At 38.9% G+C, this 21665-nt stretch overlaps 1 protein-coding gene across 1 annotated transcript in view; it reads left to right on the top strand.

The window, feature by feature from the left end:
• The window catches only part of slc25a26 (solute carrier family 25 member 26), a 46165-nt gene that overhangs the window by 18158 nt on the left and 6342 nt on the right, over window positions 1-21665 (top strand). The window contains exons 6-9 of the mRNA XM_087800643.1: window positions 10199-10243; window positions 12818-12887; window positions 14601-14665; window positions 17850-17923. Of these exons, the coding sequence (XP_087656769.1) occupies window positions 10199-10243; window positions 12818-12887; window positions 14601-14665; window positions 17850-17923 (254 nt within the window). The remainder of the gene's footprint in view (window positions 1-10198; window positions 10244-12817; window positions 12888-14600; window positions 14666-17849; window positions 17924-21665) is intronic.

Here is a 21665-nt window from a genome sequence, read left to right as displayed (position 1 = left end):
ATCCTTAAAGTACAAAAATTTGAATATATAAAATGACAAATTACCACAAAAAGACATAAAATAAACAGACAATCTGGAAAATAACTGATAAAACTTGCATTATCTGTAATTAAGTAAGTAATAAAACACAATCGAGTTGTTATGTCTCTCAGTGACTGTAACAAGCTTGAAAACAAACATACAAAAATCCAAATTAGGTTAACAATACAAAAATATAGAGTTTAGAATATGAAGCCGAAACTCAACAGCTGATTAGTCAAAACTATCCAAAAAGTTCCACTATAGCCTCGTGTCGTTCCATCAACCTCATGTCAGATGACCGATCACGCAGACAGGTGTGAGCGGGACGACAACTTCCTGTACTGACTAAATACAGACAGTTGATTAATTATCCTTTCTTCTAAGTCTCTGCCAGACATTTTATTAATTTTCTCTCTTCTTCCCCTGGACAAGTCCTAATTTGTCAAGAGTATCACTGGAGCCAATTGGATCTGGTTTACAGTAGGACACACACACACGCACACACACACACACACGCACACACACACACACACACACACACACTGCCCTTGGCATTCACAACTGGCAGGTGGAATTCTTGAGTCAGACATGTTGGAGTTTCTTCTGCTCAGATGAGTGATGGAGTCGCTGGAGGCTCAACAGTCGTCACACAGTTGACACGTAGATGGACTCGATACCAGCCGTTAGTGTGGATATGAGGCGCGTTAAATCGAAAAACACAATGTTGTGCGCTGGTGAATATTTGAACGGATCTTTTCATTACTTGAATCACCACCTGGTTTTATTTGTTTATTTATAAAACACACAAGTTGTGTGTTTTCATTATAGTCGGTGACGTTGATGAATTAGTTTGTTAAGAAAACATATTTGACTCACTGTAACAGTCAACAGCAAATGAATTGTGAGAGTAAATATGAGCAGTTGTCGTTGGTCACACCCTTGTCAGGCAATATTTGTGTAGCAACAACGTCTACACACTTAGAGCTGCTTAGAGTCTCGAACCTTATAAGTCTTTAACTTGTCGAGTCTTTAACTTATTGATTCTTTAACTTGTCGAGTCTTTAACTTGAGTCTTTAACTTGAGTCTTTAACTTGTCGAGTCTTTAACTTGAGTCTTTAACTTGTCGAGTCTTTAACTTGAGTCTTTAACTTGAGTCTTTAACTTGTCGAGTCTTTAACTTTTTGAGTCTTTAACTTGTCGAGTCTTTAACTTTTTGATTCTTTAACTTGTCGAGTCTTTAACTTGAGTCTTTAACTTGTCGAGTCTTTAACTTTTTGAGTCTTTAACTTGTCGAGTCTTTAACTTTTTGAGTCTTTAACATGTCGAGTCTTTAACTTTTTGATTCTTTAACTTGTCGAGTCTTTAACTTGAGTCTTTAACTTGAGTCTTTAACTTGTCGAGTCTTTAACTTGAGTCTTTAACTTGTCGAGTCTTTAACATGTCGAGTCTCTAACTTGTCGAGTCTTTAACGTGTCGAGTCTTTAACTTTTCTTCAACATAGCAATGATTTCTACTTGATGAATCTTTGTCGAGTCCTAAAACATTTTTAACACGTCAGGTATTTTAATTCATAGATTCTTTTAACATGTCAAGTCCTTTCATTTTTTTAAATTGTTCAAATCTTTTGTCCTTTTGTGTCATTTACAAGTCATTTAAAACCTTTAGTCTTCAAACGTTTCTTTAAATTCGTCCTGCCATTGAATGTGTGAAGTCTTTTAATGATCCAAATATTAATGCATCGGCTCTTTTTCACATCTTTACTCTTTACATCAACAGTCCTTTTATTCAAGTCTGGACTATATCAAATGAAATCTCTCAAAATCAAACTGGCCCCAGGGTCTGGGAAAGATAAACTTCAGTTCTAATGAGAAACACACCTGATCTACCTGTCGACGTTCACTCGCCAAGACTGGCCTCCAAACGTTTTCCACAGATCGTCCGCCAGCCTCTCAAACAGGTCGAGCTCCGACGTGATCGTTGAAGGATCACCTGGCAGACGGCTCGCCCAGGTGTGTAACCGCGTCATGATGGATCACTTTATCTGCTCTCCATCAATTCAAGTCTGTGAGGTCGTGTCTGCGTGACGGCCGGAATGTGGGTGCGTCCGGATGTTTGTGGGAGCTCTGCAGAAGGTTCTGTGGACCCCAGAGGTCACTCTTTTAGTGTTTGGAGCATTTGTGTTTTTTTTTGACAACCGTGTCCTCGATGAAGGTGAAAATGCGCTTCTGTACGTTGAACACTGATGGATGTTTGTAAAACAGTATCACACACCAGGACACTTCTTTTATTTAAAAAATACTGCTTAAAAAAAGGCCTGTAGCGAGAATATTCAAGTGATGTAATGTTATTTTTAATTTATTTATTACATGTCGTTTGAATATATATTCAATTCAGACATGATACTACGTAATTGTTTTTCTTAATACTGTTTTCTTGCATTTTTTTCTTATTTTCTAAAATGACAAACCTTAAGTAAATGTGAGATTCTAACTAAAGTTAACTCATAACTACTATGCGGCTCTTCTAAACCTGACCTTTATTAACTTTACAATGAATTTGAGGTACAACTAAGTTCGACTTCAGTTCATTTTCTCTTCAAAAAAAAGGTCTGTATGCATTTTCCCTCCACTTAACCATTCCCTATAAATCAGAGAGGCTACAAAAATGGAAGTATAAATATATATACATGTAAAAAAAAACTTAGTGTTGACGTTTAAGAAATCCTCTTCAAATATGCAGCGTCCTTCATCAGGTTTTTTCCAACCTTAATAAACCTTAATTAATAAATTTCTCAAATAAAAGGGAAAATATGGAAAGCACTAGTGATTTAAAACAGTCGAGTCAAGAGTCTAAAGTGGAGCTCTGGACTTTATCTCCGTCAGTTCAGCATCATCATCCGTCCAGTTGGTTCATATTTTCTGGGCTCACACACACACACACACACGTTGGATGTTTACCACGAAACAAACATGCGATTGTGAAAGAGCCGCTGACGAGACTGACGTGACGGATCCTTCTTGTTCTCTGGAATAACTTAAAAAATCCACATTACTACACATCTGTTGTTCATTTTCCACGTGCAGTTGTTTCGTTCAGTGCATTTGTAAGATTCCACGCAACAGTTTGAGGATGTGTTTCCAGCGTTTGTCGCAGCTCAAGTCTTTGACCCGACTTCTCTCCGTTCCATATACAAGTGGATTAAATAACACATTGAGTTTTGTTTTGACTTCAGCAGCATCTTAATTCCAACAGTTGCCTCGAGCTCTAAGCAGAACAATAAAAAAACACATAAAAGGAAAAAATAAATAGATATATTTATATATACACAGATCTAATTGTTTAAAATCATGAAGTTTAATATCTATTAATTAATGTAACATTAAATAATCGGTTTTAAATTCTGTTTTAATTGTTTTATCAGAAAATATGAAATGTATGTATAAAAGTTGCAACTAAAATAATGTTAGAGGTTCCGATTTAAACTGTAGCTACCAGATGGAAAAGCAGTACTGTTTCCTTTTCATTTTCAAAAAAAAAAAGAAAAAACATACTTTCAACATGTATTGAAATATATACTATTGAGATCAGAACTCACCTGGCAAAGTATTTTAGAATTTCCTTCTTACACAATTCTGCCCAAAACTAATGCTGACAGAACACAACTCGGCCTGTGCCAGTTGATAAAATGAATCCCCAAATTTAAACTGATAACAAAACAACGATAAGACTTGGTTTGAGTTATTTATTATTAAAAATGTATCAATTGAAATTGTGTGTGAAACGATAAAAAGCTATTTTTTAATAATTCATGAAACGCTTGTCCAAAGTCCCGCCGAGATAGATGCCAGAAATGATATCATTGGAGTATATCTGTGCAAACACACATGTCAAGTTTGAGAGGATTCAGATAAAATTCTGATAACCAGAGGATTTTGACAAATCACCTTTTAGGGGTGTGGCTGCGGACCATACACATCATAAACGTACCAGAGACAGGTGGGGTCAGATCACCTTTTGATTTAATTTCATTCTAACAACGTCTTCATATTTCAAATCTACTTCGTTAAACGAGTAAAACACAACAAATAATTATTATTTGAGGAGAGCTGCATAGTTTATCTTCTCTCTCAATTCCATAAGTATTTTATCACGGTTGTTATCTGCATCTATGTATTTATTTGTTACTGTAAATCATACACTAAATCAGTTGCATATAGAAAAATAATGAGAGGAAAAACGAAACAAAAATCTAAACATGTATCCACCTTCTGAATGCGAGATATTCCTTAACTATCATTAATGATGGCAAAAAAATAGATTTTAAGACGTATCAGTAAATGTTAGAATCGATCAGATTCTCTTCAAGATACTCATCTATTTACGGTTCATGGCAGCAAATCTCTCCCATTATCATCAAGTTTTGTTTAATTATCATCAACTCAAACCAAGTGAAAAATCACTCTCTGATTGTATTTAGTAGGAAGTCAAAGTCACATTTTTTTTTCCTGGTTTTGACTCTGTTGCTTCTCTTGCAAGTGTGGTTGCGTTGAAATCCTCCTGAGCTGCTGATTTTTGCTACTTAGGTTTCAGAACCTGTTTGTTTTGAACATTCAAGTGAAAGTATTATCAGCTTCTCAAAGCTTCCCTTTCTCTTTATTTCTCTTTGTTCTTGTTCTTATTTTATTTTGATTTCTTTTTTATGAAAAATTGCTGTATTTGCTGTGGCTATTGGTAAAAAACAATTTCAATGAAGTTCTACCTCACCTTACCTTACCTTAGCTGCGAAATCATATTAGGATAGTTCTACGGACCATTTTGATGGTTACCGTTGTTCATTCTCTAAACTTGCTTCATGTGTTTAAGATGGCAGGAATGAAAACGGGATGATTTCTTCTCTCTTAAATGAAAGTGTTTTATCGATGATAAAGCTCACAAACAACAACTTCACGAGAGAATCGGCGTCCCTCTTAGCCGGCCTGTCGTCCTCCAGGCACGTTACGATAATCCTCTCCCTCCTCATCTGTATGCAGCCGCCTCGGACCCACCCATTAAAAGTCATTTGTCAAATTGCGGCCCACCACTCCGCCTGCCATCAGACTCGGTCTGAATATCTTCTGACATGTGTTTTTCCGTCCCTTCCTCCGAGCGCCTAAGGACCCGTGACAGCCCGAGCTGCCTCGCATACTGATAAAGCTCCTGCTAACGTCGTTAACAAGGACGCTCGGCGACGGCAACCTCGGCGTCGGATTACGCCTGACGGTCCTTCAGACACCGTCACCTACATCGGCTGGATTTAGAACTCGTGACATTTTCGAGTTCGTGTGCTTCCAAGAAGAGGATTCCCCTTCCGTGGACGGCAGCTGGACGACAGAAGACGCTGACGGTTTGAAAGAGCAGATGCTGAGAAGGATCTCAGGCTGTCGGCGAATTGCAAAAAACTAATTTTTGACTCGCGGAAGTTAAATTGTAAATATCAAACACAGGTGGCACGAGCATGAGAGAGACGCACGACAACCAAAGAGTACAACCATGTTCATCCTTGAGCCATCATCGGATCAGAAGCCAAACCCACTCGCAAACATTCCATTTAAACACACAAAGTATTTATCGCAGTAGGTAAAAACTTTGGGCCTTTTTACTAAAATATCTACACAAATTCTCTGGAAATTGCTAGAATGTTTTTTTTATAATTCCTCCTCAAAGTGAATAGTAGATTCTTGTTAAGCAAAAAGTTATTTCAAAGAATTCTAGCTCGTAAGACAGCGGTAAGTAAGTAAGTAAGTAAGTAATTTTTATTTATATAGCGCTTTTCCAGACCAGGGTCACAAAGCGCTTAAACACTCAAAACAATATTCAATAAAGTATATACTTTAAAGGGCAAGATAAAACTGATAACACAACAGGAGTTCCAGAAAATCAAGGAAAAGCCTGAACAAATAAAAGATAAGATAAGATGTTTCTTGAAAGAGTCCAGGCAAGAAGACACAAATGCATGGATAACAAGCTCAAGATCATGTTGTGACAACATTTTCCTAAGTTTAGAGATTTTTCTCAGTTGAAGGAAACGGTTTCTGGTCAGTTTTCTGCAGTGTTGAACTAGAGACATGTCAAATACAACACCCAGTTTTCTCAGGCTCAGTTTGACAGACTGACCTAAGTCACCCAAGTACTGACTCAACCTTGGAATCTCAGTTTTGTCCACATTTACCTGAAAAGTGTTTTCACTCAGCCATCGTTTGATTTCTAGTAAACAATTGAAAATAAGCTGTTCAGCCTCCGGGGCTCAGTTGGATCAAAAGAGCAGTAGAGCTGGATGTCATCAGCAAAAATGTGATAAGAAACATCAGGAAATCTCTGAATGATTTACCCAGGGGAATCAAGTACAGCAAAAACAATAAAGGACCCAGAACAGAACCTTGAGGGACTCCAACAACAGATCTATGTCGAGCGAAGGAGGTTCCTCAGCAGAAGAATTGATGCTCGTTGACCAATTGAACGAGAAGCAAACACGGCTGGGTTTCCTTGTTCTTTTCTTCTTGGTGTTCGTTGGTTTGTGGTAGATTTGAAGGCCAACCAACAGACGAATGATAAAAGCTGAACCACGTTACCCTTGTTGACACAAAGTTGTTTTGCAGAAAGTGCAACAATTACCAGTATGGCCTTTAATATAAGCAAAAGAAAATATGAATACATGAATACTTTTCATTTAAAGGGCAAATGATGTGTTGATTTGAGTGTATTTTAAATAGATCCTTGACCTCTATTGTATCATCAGTATGTGTCTGTTTGTACAAAAACTCTATTTTCATTGAAATATTTACATTAGAAGATTGTCTTAAGCCCCGCCCACTGAAACCGCTTGTTTGTTCTCAAGTTAAAATCGTGTCTACCATAGCCACGCCCACCGTGCTGGGATTGGTCAAGCATCCAAGTTTTTTCACCAGGATCAATCAATCCAGGAAGTCTCCACCTCCAAGGGACTCGTTGTATAAACAAAGCGCTAAGATTTCAGATTACGTCAAATTATTGGATCCTATGGTTCAATGTATGGATTTGAATGTGAATCATTAGCCCTCGATCTAGCTTTTATCATGAAGCAATCACAGCTTTAAAATGATGACTCATATCCATCAATGTGTGTCAACCAAACCTTCTTACTAAGACTGGAGTTTCTGTTCATTCGTTGATCAGAAGGTTCTGCAATCACTTCTATTAATGTTCAGGTTGAGTTAGAAGCTCTCTGAGAAGACTCTTATCTTTAGGAACATGGCCCCTAGTTCATCCATTCTTTTCAATAACAACGACTCTTGCTCTAAGGAAAATGTTAAAGGTGGTTTGTGCTCTACTTCCTCGTACCAGCCAGGAATTTTCTTCACCCGATTCCTAGTTATTATTTTTCTCATAGACAACCACGTGACCACCTCCGCTGTTAACAAGATTCATCTTGTTGCTGCGAGGCGATCAGAAAAACAATTTGTTTGTGATTTAAGGAATTATCTGGTGGAGTATTTTGATGTGTGTTCAAACAAAGAAGCACAGCTGGAGACCATCACCTCACGTTGGCTCGAGTAGGATCCTGCTTTCTTCTTCTTAAACCGAACCATGTGCGGCGGTTCTGCCCAGCAACACACACACACACACACACACACACACACACACTTGAGCTCGGTGCCAAGCGTGTCAAACGGAGACATGAATCTCTGGCGGATTTGTCTTTGAAGCGTCCGTCTTCCTGCATCTCCTCAATCTGATTTAAAGTCGCTCCATGATTTAATTTATGGCCTTCCATCTTTGAAGAGATTCAGCCGAACGTTCGCGAGTAAACAAGAGCTCGTGGAGAAGCTGTCATAGTTTCTGTTATTTACATTTGTTGGAAACACAAACTTTATTTAGGCATCATGAGGGGAGACGGATTTTTAGATATTAAAAGCAGATTTGAAGGAATTTTATTTAAACTGCTTTTTAAATGACAATTTTGAAAAATATGTTTGAAAATATTTTTTTTGTATGTATGTAAATAACATTAAATCAAGAATAAAGTAATTTTAAAAGTAAGTTTTAATTTGTATATTTCACCTTAATAAACGGATATTAAAATATATAAGATGCAAAATAATTGAGTTCACTAAATAAAATAAGTATCTAAAAGTAGTGATTAGTATAGAATTTTGGAAAACATCCTTTCTGTAAAAAATATATATTTTAAGAAGTTTGTAAAGAAAGAAAAATACGGATTACCTATAAATAAATGTATATTCATGATTGTAAGAACATGATCAAAAATAGTAATGCAGAAAACTGACCAGAACCTGTTTCTTTCAACTGAGAAAAATCTCTAAACTTGGGTAAATTATGTCACAACACGATCTGGAGCTTGTAATCCTTGCGTTTATATCTTCTCGTTTACACTATTGTAACGGTTTATTTTCATGTCTTAACAAGAAGGATCTGTCTCGCCTGCAGTTGATACAAAACTCTGCATTGAGAATTTTGACCTGCTCTAGTAGAAGAACTCACATTTCTCCGATCCTTTAAATCTCTTCACTGGCTTCCAGTTTATTTCAGGATCAATTTTAAAATTCTGGTTCTTACTTTCAGATCTATTCATGGTCAGAATCCTCCTTACATCAGTGATCTGATCCAGCCTTACAACCCAACTCGGGCTCTGAGGTCTGTGATGCTGGACATTATTAGTCAAACAACAAATTATTTTAAAAAATGATTCAAGAATATACAACAATTACACAGTTTAAAATAATATATTTCATTTAATTTAATAAGTGGTTTCATTGGTTTTAATTGATTTAAAATGGTAAAAATAAATTTAGAATTCTATTTGAATAGTTTAAGAATTATGATGAAATATGTAGAGTAAAACACAAATGCTGCATTTGTATAAATATTAAATATAAAAATTAAAAATTAAAATGTTCTTTCCCAGAAAGGTCTGAAAGAAACATTTAAAATACTTAAATAATAAATAAATAAATATATCAAATTCTAGATAGAAAACATCAAATATTAAAAACATATTTATTGATGCTGTTTATTTATTATTTATTGATGTTGACGCTGAACCGAGGATAATCCTAAAGAAAAGAAAAAGGCCTTCACATCAACCTCCTGACAGATGATTGATTATTTCTATAATAAGTCGTTCATGAGAGATTCTTCTCTGCTGGATCTTGTAGGTTTTTCAAAAAATCTTGGAACGTGTCAAAACACGTTCACGCACTTTCACTCTGTCAAGAACAATATGTTCTGCTTAGATTCAGCAGCTCATTCCCTGCGGAGCCGAAGAGGTTGAATCCAACCTGGAGATGATAAAAAAGAGGCTTTACTTCTAGCTTTCGCTCCTGTCCGCCAGCCCAGGCACCGACCAGAACATTTCCATCCCATCCTTTCTGCTCACCAGCTGTTGAGGATCCTGAAAGCACAATGAGAGTCTTTATCTGAATATTTGATGAATTCAAAACGTGTACGTGAGCCACGTCTGTCATGAAAAGAAGAAAAAATTATCCCTCAGTTTTAACACGTCCACAATGTGAATATATAACTGCTAGTTCTAGGAAGTGAGCAGCTGCGGTGAGAAGCCAGACAAGTGTCCAAACCTCCCTAGATTTGGATGAAACTATAGTCCAGAAAAGCACCAAAACATCTTTACTTCCAAGTTCAACCATACTTTTCGCTTTTTTTTTTCATCCTCTTTGTTCTTGTCATTGATTGTTATCAGGCCCACGTCCCCTCACAGAGTGCTGATTCAGGGAAAATCCCCCCCTTCGTTAATCTTACTCGGACGCAAGGTTTACATGAGCTCAGTATCTCTGCAACGAAAACCTCCATCGGCTCGTTAACCGAGATAAACAAGAGTTCTTTGTTGCGTCTGTCCAGGCGGTGCTCGGACAGACGCATGATTCACTTGTTCCTGCGATCAAAGGCCGATAACTGGAATCACTGTCTCTTTATTTATTTTGTTCTCCGCTATTGTTTGTAACGACTTGCGTCGTCCTCGGCTCTGCCAGCTCTGTGAAGCAAGATAATCCGGAACATCCCACTGATGGAGAACTAACTCTTCATGTTGAGATTAATGAGAAGTCAAGATTGAACACTAATGGCTACAGTGGAAAAAAACAGACGAAACAAATGATCATTTTTTTTCTTCCCTTTGTTCCCCAGATTCCGTTTTCACTGGTGCAGTTTCCACTTTGGGAATACTTGAAGGTAAGATTTTCCTTTTCCATTGTTGCTCTTTTCGACGATGCCTATGACAAATTTAAGATCCTCACAGTTGGGGGGGTCGTGCAAGAATCTATCTATACGATGAGTATCACGATACAGGGGCCATGATACCATGTATTGTGATACTGTAGGAAGGAGTATATATTTGTAGTATTGTCAGAGTACTCAACTCTTGTATTGGAGAGTCCGCATGAGTCTAGATGAAGTTGGAACTGCTTTAATTGGTTTCTTTAATTGGAAATGGAAACTGGAGTTGACTGTATCCTCTCGTCCTCAGTCATTGCCAGGATCCTGGCAGGATTCCAAGTTCCTTGAGCTACGGAGGAAGTAATAACGGCTGCCATCCAGCGGCCAGAAGTTTAATTGCAACACTAAAATAAACAAACGTGGTGAATATTTACATGATAATTGCTAATATATATTAAAAATAAATTAATAAATGTGTATATATATATATATATATATATATATATATATGTATGTATATATATATATATATATACATATAGTGTTTTATTTTACACTCACTTTATTGAAATGTAAACAATAAAAGGAGTATGATTAAAAACGAAATATGACTTGAAAATGTCATTGTGGGGTCGACTGTTTTTTCCCGTAATCTTCCTCTTAAACATATTTTATATATGGTTGTAGTTGGGTGAGGGCCCAAAATACTTCCTCTAAAGATGACACGGTTGCCATCCATTATTAGTTTAACACTCGTATGAGGGTGTAGGAGGCAGCACTTGAAGCAAAGAAGGCAGGCTTCAGTTAAGATCTTTCGGTCACACTTTTCATTAAAAAAACATTTTTTTTATTTTCATGGTTTAAGTTTAGTGTTTTTCATCTCAAATGGTTCAAAACTGAGGGCACGACAATTAGGATGTCAGCCGCGGTCAGACTCCGCCTCCTGCAGGAAGTCCGCCAGGTGCTCGTCCTGACCTCCGGGTGAGGAGGTCACCCAGTGTTTTCCCAAATTCACCTCGTATTTATTCATGAGTTTGGAAGAGCGAGGAATCCTGGACGGGAGGCGTTTGATGGCCTAAATCTTCCTCTAATGGAACACACATGACCGGACTCACATGTGTGTGTGTCTGCATGTGTTGCACACACTCCGGCGGTGTGACCGGCAGGAGAGATAACCGGTTAGAGTCGCCGGGGCCAGTGGAAAGAAAATATCTGTAATCGCTCCCTGCTGTTTCTGGATTGTTCTCCATGAGAAGCAATCATACCTACGACGCCTGAAGGCAGCACAGCTGTCCTGTACTCCGGCTCACCTCGGCTGGATCTTCAGGTGGTTTTGCTCAGTAGCCACTTCACAAGAGTCCACTTGCTTCTCCTTCCAGATTCCTGCTGAGCTTTGTTTTCACTGCTGCGTTTGAAATGCTAAATGGCAATCTGGCCGAGTAATCCCCGAATAACCCAGAAACAAATGATGGTCCGCTTCCTATTCTTGAGCCGCAGTTTTGCATTTCAAAGTTAAAAGTTTACAACCTTGTGTCGCTCTGCATTTCACACATTTGTTGAACCCCTAAGAATAGTCTCTGGAGTGTCTCGAGCTGTTTACGAGATGTTCGCTTCATTCTTTCGTTTGGTTCTTTTTTTTCAAGGTCGTGGAGAGTCAAACCCAGTCATACCAGAGGTATTTATTCACAGGGCGAACAAAGTGTATAGTTACCTTTAAGGACATCTGTTTTACTCTTACTGTTGACATCTATGATCTATGTTCCTAATCTTATTTTATTTTAAGACGTTTTTATTTGTTCAGGCTTTGTCCTTGATTTTCTGGAACTCCTGTTGTGTTATCAGTTTTATCTTGATCTTTAAAGTATATACTTTATTGAATATTGTTTTGATTTTTTAAGTGCTTTGTGACCCTGGTCTGGAAAAGCGCTATATAAATAAAAATTAACCTACTTACTTACTTAAACACTGGCATCTTTACAGGTCACCATGAACATAAATGTACTTTGATTTTGAGCAAATAATCCAGCATATAATTACCAACAAAGCAAACAAGTCGCACAATTTCAAGTCAAGAATTATACAACTCAGAGCCTTTATCCTTTTACATTTTCCATATCTGACCCTTAATCAACACTACTGTGGGTTATTTAATGTAATAACTGTTTAAAATCATCAGGAAGTTTCATAAAGTGTTGAGAGTTTTAGTCAAGAAGTTTTGTCGGTTCTCGTCAGTGTCTTGAATGAAGGGAAGAGCTACAGGAGGGTTCCATGTAGAGGGGGGTCTGCACCTCTTCGGCAGGAAGTACATGGATGAACTTTTGGTAGCATCCAGGGAGGAAGTGGCCTCGATCATGTGACCCCTGAAAGTCACAAACCAGAAGGTTTGAGTGAAGGGGTCGTCCCATCATGCATCTTGGGAAACGGAGAAGAAGCACAAAAATATTTAGTTCCCAGCAGCACGCGGTGACCCCGAATCTGACCAAAGTTCACAATGTGTTTTCAATGTTTCTGACATTTTCCCTAAATACAACTCTCTCTCTCTCTCTCTCTTTGTCTCTTCCCTCCTTTCTCCATCTCTTCCATTCCCAGACTCTGTGGTCGAGGAGGGAAGGTCACACACTCCACTCTTGGCAGGCGGCGTTGTGCGGAGCTTTTGCAGGTGCAGAGGATTATACGCTGGTCTGAGGAGGGAGGAGGGATGGAGGGATGGAGCGAGGAGGACAGAAGAGGGAAAGTGGAGGAGACAAATGTATCCACACAGAGGAATTTTTAGAAGATTCGGAAGAAAACGAATACAATGTTTTATGTGAGGGTGAAGTCTGTGGAGCAGCCGAGCCTGAAGAAGAGAAGTATGTCAGAGATGGATACAAGCCACAGAACATTCAAGAGTTGTCGTGATCCACCAGGGGGCGCCACACTTATCGTTAATCTGTTTTAACCGGTTATCCGTTGTAGTAATTACAAACCTGGAATTATGGAGAAAATGTTTATAATTCAGGGTAAAGGGGGCTTTACTTCCACCTGGTAAAATGTTATTCATCTACTTTATATTGAAATATGTTTTTTAGATGCATTAACGTGTTATGATTTCATTGCTCTAAACATAAGGAGAATGATGCAAGAATACTTTTAAATATTTTGATTTTCACTCATCAATTATTTACTTTCTTTTGAGCTCTCATGTTTTTTTCCATCATGTTTTTCTTAATGTTAAACCAGTGAAATCTATTCATAAAATACTCTCAATTTGTCATCTAAAATTACAAATGAAGAGAAAGTAGACATTATTATTATTTTATATTATATACGTATTTAGAAAAAAAAGGGTAAACATATAAATTATAAAAGTGTGTTTTTTTTTAATGTGTAGTTCACAAAAGTGTGATATTGAGTGAAGATAACAAACATTATTTTTGTTATTTTTACTGACATGATCAAACAAAAAAAGGTATGTTACTGTAGCTGTGGAACTCAAAGAAAAAGTAAAAATACAGTAAATATATAAAGAAATATTTAAATAACAAATTTAATTAGCATCCAAAATAGTCATGTTTATAAAACTATTCAATTGAATAAAGGGAAAAATAAGTGACTCAGTCAATTATGCGATATTTAAAATGTTTCTACTTCATTTCATAGTTTTAGTCTGATCTTTTAAAGAAAATGTAAATATAAATATGTTTATAATTGTAAATGGAAAAAATATAAAATACCCTTAATTAGAAACATATTTTATGTGTTTTTGTGTAAAAATAAAATCCGTCATCTTTGTTTTTGCTTCTTGAAAAAAGCGAGTTGCGATGTCGCGTGTTCAGGCAGGTTCAAGCGGTCAGTGAGGTCAGATTAGTCGAGGTCGATGACTAACTTGTTCACCACTGTTGCTTTTTCCCTTTTTTTTTACTCTTCACCACATCTGCCAAACTTCCAGCCTCCACTTACGACTGGCTGCGTCTCATTCTGGAGAAGTTCGCCCACAGCTAAGACAGCTGCTCGCGCTGGTGTCTGTTATATCACCGCAGCGAATTAGAAATCATTAAAATCCACTCCAGTAAAACATAACGGCGTGTTAAACCACGACTGATCCCTCGCTTCCTCGCCACAGTCACCGTTTGCTTGTCATTAAAGCCATTTGCTGACTCACACTACACACACACAGACACACACAGACACACACTCTGCTGCAAGTTTGTCTATAAAAGTGTGTCGAACCTTATGAGGACTCGACCGTGAGCGCGAGTGTTTGTGTGGTTCCAATAACAGGAAGTGTTCCGTGCGAATATTATCATTGTTACAGTAGCAGCTCCAGTGCCTTTATATTCACATTTTATAAGACAGAGACACGTTGTATTCATGCTTCCATTTATGCCCGCAGGTGCCATCGCTGCCTTTGTGACCACGCCTCTGGACGTGGCGAAGACCAGGATCATGCTAGCAAAGGTACACACACACACACACACACATACATTGAACAAGAGGAAACATTTTAGTGTTGCAATTAAACTTCTGGCCGCTGGATGGCAGCCGTTATTACTTCCTCCGTAGCTCAAGGAACTATAGAATCCTGCCAGGATCCTGGCAATTACTGAGGACGAGAGGATACAGTCAACTCCAGTTTCCATTTCAAAACCAATGAAAGAAGTTACGACTTCATCTAGACTCACGCGGACTCTCCAGTACACGAAAAAATTTGAGTGTTATTTATTTTAATGTTGTTTGCTCATGCTCTTGTGCTCAAAACCTCGACTTAAATTCTCGAGTCCTGCGGACCAAATCCAGGCCATAAATTGTATTTACTAGGCTAATAAGGGCTTGTAACGACTGAAAAAGTTATTGCGGTCGATTAAGTCACAGTTGGTCAAAAGTTGCTCAATCTGCAGGGGGGTCTTGTGTCAGTGGAGAGTCAAAATGGTGGAGTGTACTTCCAATTGTGTGATGGCACGATTCTCAGTCGGAACTGGGTTCTGATTTTTAGGATTGTGTCGTCCAACTGAAGAAGGTTTATTTAAAGTCATCAATGCTTTTTCTTGTGATTAAGAGTCGATGATTTAGGAAGGAATGTATTGAAAGTTCTAGGCTCTTCACACACAAAAGAACGCACACAATGTGTCTTTTAAACACACTTTCATGGGAGACAGAAGTTCAGCTCAGAGTAACAAGAAGGGACACACACTTGTCATGAGGCAAAAGGTGTGTGTGTGTGTGTGTGTGGGTGAGGTTGTGTGTGTGTGTGCGTGTGTGTGTGTGGTTGTGTGTGTGTGTGTGTGTGTGTGTGGGTGAGGTTGTGTGGTTGTGTGTGTGTGGTTGTGTGTGTGAGTGAGGTTGTGTGGTTGTGTGTGTGTGTGTGTGTGGTTGTGTGTGTGTGTGAGTGAGGTTGTGTGTGTGTGAGTGAGGTTGTGTGGTTGTGTGCATGTGTGTGCGTTTGTGTGTGTGAGTGAGGTTGTGTGGTTGCGTGTGCGCGCGGTTGTGTGTGTGTGTGTGAGTGAGGTTGCGTGTGCGTGTGTGTGTGTGTGTCGTTTCTCTGTACATTCCTCCCTCACACGCTGGTGTCTCTCCTCCGTCTCCCTCACTCTTGGCGCGTCTCTGCGAGTCTGGCTTCCCTCAGCTTGTGTGTGTGTGTGTGTGTGTGTGTGTGTGTGTGTGTGTGTGTGTGTGTGTGTGTGTGTGTGTGTGTGTGTGTGTGTGTGTGTGTGTGTGTGTGTACGTACAGATCTCACACACACATTAACACTTATTTTACCAACACTAAAACTGGATTTGTCTGCTTCGGACAGCGGCAAAAACATCCGATAAAGTTGGACCTGAAGTTGAATCAGGGATTTGTGACCTCTGACCTCTTATAAGGTCACTGTGTTCTCTAGTGTCGTCAACAGCTTTTCTTTGCTGTGGAGAAAATTAAAAACATTTAAGATAAAAAAAATGTAACATAATGTTTTTGTTAATGCAAATCGAAAATAATTTTGATCATATTTAAAGTAAATGCAAGATGTTACAAATATAAAGAGAGAGAAACAGTTCAAGAAGAATGTGCAACAAAAATCAAAAACGCTTATAATTTAGAAAATTAAAAATATCTTCATAAAATCTACCGAAGTTAATAATGGCAATAATAAACTAAATCGATTATATGAAGTTATAAATAAATATTATAAAAAAGTCGTCACAAAAGGTCAGTTGAAAAAAATAATCCTAAAATACCACAAAAAGATTATTAAAGACTATCACAGGATGTTTGCCACAAAATATGTCAAAGGTCAAAAGAAAAACATTAAATAATAAGTCTTAAAAAAACCTTCACTAGAGGGCATCTTGGATGGTGCCCCGCCATACCCCGGTGAGCTGGGACGGGGCGAGATAAGGAGTGTGTGTTCTCCGGGGTGATGAATGAGAGGAGGTGGGCGAGTCTGGCGAGGTCTCGGTCTGGAGGAAGTGGAAGGTGTCGAAGCTGGTCTCGCCGAGGAAAACATGGCAGCATAAGGACTGGACTTGTGGAGCCGATGACACCGAAGCACATCCAGACGCAGACGCGTCCTACAGCTGCTGGTTCACGTGACGACCGCCTGGTTCACCACATTCCTGCTGACAACCTCGACACCTTCACCTGTTTATGGAAAGTCAAGTTGACATCTGGTTCGTGCGCACGTTTAAAAATACGAGCCAGTATATTTAGACAAACTCTGTATAATATAATGGACGACTCAGAATAAAGTAGGAATTTATTTAATTGTGTTTATCACATTAGCAATCCAACGTTTTTGGAATTTTAGCTGCCCTTTAAATCCTTAACCATGCAATGCTAACTAGTAGCTGTTAGCTCTTCCTGTGATTCATCAACAACGGTAAAATGTTTATCCAAAATTTACAAAAAAGATAACATCTATAACATGTAGAAATAAAAGCCAGTTTCATCATATTAAAGGAAATAATTAAGATTATCTCAAATATGTAGCCTTTAATTAGAAATTACACATAAGAATGTATAAAAAGTTAAACACAGAAAAAATTCACAATTTGAATAAATAAATGTAAAATAAATTAAGAATTATAAGTCAATAGACGTGGAAAAGCGTTTGAATCTAAAAAAAAAAAAGGTTGACTTTCACACATTAGCCGAAAACTTTATAACCATGTTAGCAATGCTAACGCTAATGTGTGTAGCTGTTAGCTCCTTTTTTTGTGTGTACTCAAAAACCTTAAATATTCATATTAATTATTAAGTAAGATGGTTCTTGTCTTACTAGATACAATTTTAAAAAATCACCCACCAACCAAACTGAAAAGACTTTTTTTTTAAATAAAATCACATTATCACCTTAAAAATTCAAATTTTTGATTGTGGGAAAACAAAAGAACTTGGCCAGCAAGATAACTGCTTAAAACGTCATCACAGAACTTCAACATCATTTTCTCTTTGCAAAAAAAAAAAGAAGAAAAAACGCATTATAAAAACAAACACTAAAGTCTCACTTGGGGGGTGTGTGGAGGTCTGGTGTGTGAGGTGTCACCTGTGCTGTCCCAGCTGTCAGTGCGCCTGTGCAAGACTAAACACTGGCTCTGTATGAGCAGCAGTAGAGGAAGCAGACGATCTGTCCGTCATCACACCTCCATGTTCCTCTCTGTCCAGGCGGGGTCCACGGCGGCGAGCGGGAAAATCCCACCGGTGCTGTACCACGTGTGGAGGACTCGAGGAATCACAGGGTGAGCAACGGTCTCGCTTAAAAATGGTCGCCAAGCTCCCAGGATAACGGATTCACCGCCTCATGTTACAAAACCGGCAGATGATTGAACTCAACAGGAAATTAAATTTGACGATCCAGTCGCGGCTCCCGGGACGCTGGAACACGAGACGACTCATCGACGCGCTCGTATCGATTAAGCTGTTTCTGGGGCTGGGCCTCCTGAAATGTATATGATGAGTCAGACTAGAGCTCAAATATGGCTTTTTTTTAAACAGGTTTTTAATTTTATATAAATGACGAAATCAGAAACGAGCACAACTGAACGAGTCACTGCTGTTTACGTCCGTATTCTAGCTGCGAGAGTTAAAGGAACAAAAGTTTACCTAAATGAATTTGTGCATGGAAACGGCGAACCATGCTCACCCGAAACTAGGTTAGGTTAGGTAGAACTTTATTGATCCCTCAGGAGGTCTCCTTTGGAAAATTGTTTTTTTCCAAATTATCCACAGCAAATACAGCAATATTTCATAAAATAATCAAAATAAAATAAGAACAAGAACAAAGAGAAATAAAGAGAAAGAACAAGATGATACAATCTAAGTCTAAGTCTAAAAATAAAGAACATAGATCACAGAAAAATAACAGACATGATACCAAGACTAACAAAGAACCGAACATCATGATACTTTTACTCCACTCCTGCCCCAAACTCAGAATAGTACAATTTAATAGCCCGAGGAATGAATGAGTCCTTGAGTCTATTTGTTTTGCATCTGGGAAGGAGCATTCGTGCACTACTACTACTAGCTACATGCTACAAAGAGATATAAGTGCTGTAGTCCCTTATTTATTGTGAGGGTGAGGTTCTGAAAACCCAGAGCACTAAACGAAATTTAGTAGTAATAAGTAAGTCATTTATTTTATTTAACATCATTGAACTTGCAAAATCAACGTTGCATATCAGGTGCCATCCTCCTTAACAACCCTCACAGTAACAGCTATCTGAACAAAATCCAGACGATAATTTAGTGTACCAGAAGATAGTTTAATGTACCAGACAAGAGTTGAGTGTACCAGGCAATAGCTTAGTGTACCAGAAGATATTTTAGTGTAGCAGAAGATGATGTGGTGTACCAGAAGATAGTTTAGTGTACCAGAAGATAGTTTAGTGTAGTAGAAGATGATGTGGTGTACCAGAAGATAGTTTAGTGTACCAGAAGATAGTTTAGGGTACCAGAAGATAGTTTAGGGTACCAGAAGATAGTTTAGTGTACCAGAAGATAGTTTAGTGTAGCAGAAGATGATGTGGTGTACCAGAAGATAGTTTAGTGTACCAGAAGATAGTTTAGGGTACCAGAAGATAGTTTAGTGTAGCAGAAGATGATGTGGTGTACCAGAAGATAGTTTAGTGTAGCACAAGATGATGTGGTGTACCAGAAGATAGTTATTGTACCAGAAGATAGTTTAGGGTACCAGAAGATAGTTTAGGGTACCAGAAGATAGTTTAGGGTACCAGAAGATAGTTTAGTGTAGCAGACAATAGTTTAGTGTACCAGAAGATAGTTTAGTGTACCCAACGATAGTTTAGTGTACCAGAAGATAGTCCCCTAATGCTTTGCCGCCCAGCCAACCAATAAGGGTTGTCGAGGGTTTGACATGTTTAAAAAAAAACAAACAGACGTAGCATTTTAATTCAGTATTAAGTCATTTATAGGCATCATGGGAGTTCACTTTTAAGTAAGGTGGTTTCAGTAATTAGTTCCTCCTAAGTTCTGTGGTTGTGCTGAAATGTATCATCTGTATGTGACAGAGGTACCATAGAGACGGAGCTTTTTCCATTCCTGACTGCACCTTGCTACGATGAATTAATCTGCTGTAACGTCTGCGAAAAAAAAAAAAAAAAGAAACAGCGTGAACATGGCAGTCGAGCGAGCACCGTATAACCAAAGAAACCTAATTTTACAAAAGGAAATAAGTAACAAATGAAGCTGATTGGTCATAACAAGGTAGTTCAAATCCAGGTCCAGAAGTCGCAGAGATGTTGTCGTGATGACGTGCCGAGGAAGAGGCGACAGACAAAGACGAGTTTGAGGCTCTGAAAAAAGAGCGGGGAGGGGGTCGTGTTGTCTGGGGGTCGTGTGTTTCGGGGGCCGGCGGTCGGTCCGGGCTGCTCCGTACAAATTGCTGGAGCTTTAAAGCTGCAATTATCTTAATAAGCCCAATTGCAGAGCAGTGAAGCTCTAGAGTGGTTCCATGTGTGCGCTTGTGCCCCAGAGACCTGGAGTTGGAGCGCCGCGCCTCGCTCCACAACCGGGCCCCACCACCAAAACCGCCCGAGGAAGCAGCAAAAACAAACTCTGAAGTCCCGTCGGCTCAGCGAAGGCTCAACGTAGTTTTGAACTCGGGTTTGGTCGGATCACTGAATCCACTGAACAAACCGGTGAAGGTCTCCATCTGAGCTTGTTTTCTTTTCCCACCGTCCATGTTTTGGATCCTGACGGCTAAATACACCCCCAGGACTTGATCCGGGTTTCGTGCCACGGTTGTGCGTCTAATATAGTCGTGTGTGTGTCGGCTCGACGTGTCGGTGTGTCGGCAGGTCGTGATGGACGGCGAGCGATGTGGAAATAGCTCGGCGTGAAGGGCAGCGCGTTTGCAGGCTAACGTGCATATTCGTGCCAGCTTGAGACATTCACACCAAACACACTGTCACACACACTGTCACACACACACACACACACACTCTCTTAACGACTGCTAACTGGTCACGTCCAACTGAAATCTCAGACCGAGTTATTCTCCGCTCCGGTGTCATGTGACCCACAGAAGATCAGGACCTGCACACATGCTGTCAATGGAAGTGTCACAGAGTTTGTGTGTCGCTTCTCAAGTTAGCAGTTAAAAAAAAGGCTTCAGTTTTATTCCGGTGGTCGAGAGTCTTGAGGTGCTCTTATTTTTGAAGTGATATTTCTACACCAGAGAATATTTACCAGACGATAGTTTAGTGTACCAGACGATAGTTTAGTGTACCAGACGATAGTTTAGTGTACCAGACAATAGTTTAGTGTACCAGACGATAGTTTAGTGTACCAGACGATGGTTTAGTGTACCAGAAGATAGTTTAGTGTACCAGACGATAGTTTAGTGTACCAGACGATAGTTTAGTGTACCAGACGATGGTTTAGTGTACCAGAAGATGATTTAGTGTACCAGAAGATGATTTAGTGTAGCAGACGATAGTTTAGTGTACCAGACGATAGTTTAGTGTACCAGACGATAGTTTAGTGTAGCAGACGATAGTTTAGTGTAGCAGATGAAAGTTTAGTGTACCAGACGATAGTTTAGTGTACCAGACGATAGTTTAGTGTACCAGACAATAGTTTAGTGTACCAGACGATGGTTTAGTGTACCAGAAGATGATTTAGTGTACCAGAAGATGATTTAGTGTAGCAGACGATAGTTTAGTGTACCAGACGATAGTTTAGTGTAGCAGACGATAGTTTAGTGTAGCAGACGAAAGTTTAGTGTAGCAGACGATAGTTTAGTGTACCAGAAGATAGTTTAGTGTACCAAACGATAGTTTAGTGTACAAGTAAATAGTTTAGTATACCAGAAGATAGTTTAGTGTACCAGACGATAGTTTAGTGTACCAGAAGATAGTTTTGTGTACCAGACGATAGTTAAGTACACCAGATGATAATGGTGTACCTGAAGATGGTGCGGTGTACCAGAGGATGGTGTGGTGTACTAGAAGACGGTGT

This window comes from Callionymus lyra, chromosome 10 (genome assembly GCF_982586985.1).
Source record: "Callionymus lyra chromosome 10, fCalLyr1.hap1.1, whole genome shotgun sequence".
Classification (NCBI taxonomy): Eukaryota; Metazoa; Chordata; class Actinopteri; order Syngnathiformes; family Callionymidae; genus Callionymus; species Callionymus lyra.
Note: the sequence above shows the minus strand (reverse complement) of the source record. Positions and strands in the feature narration are given on the sequence as shown.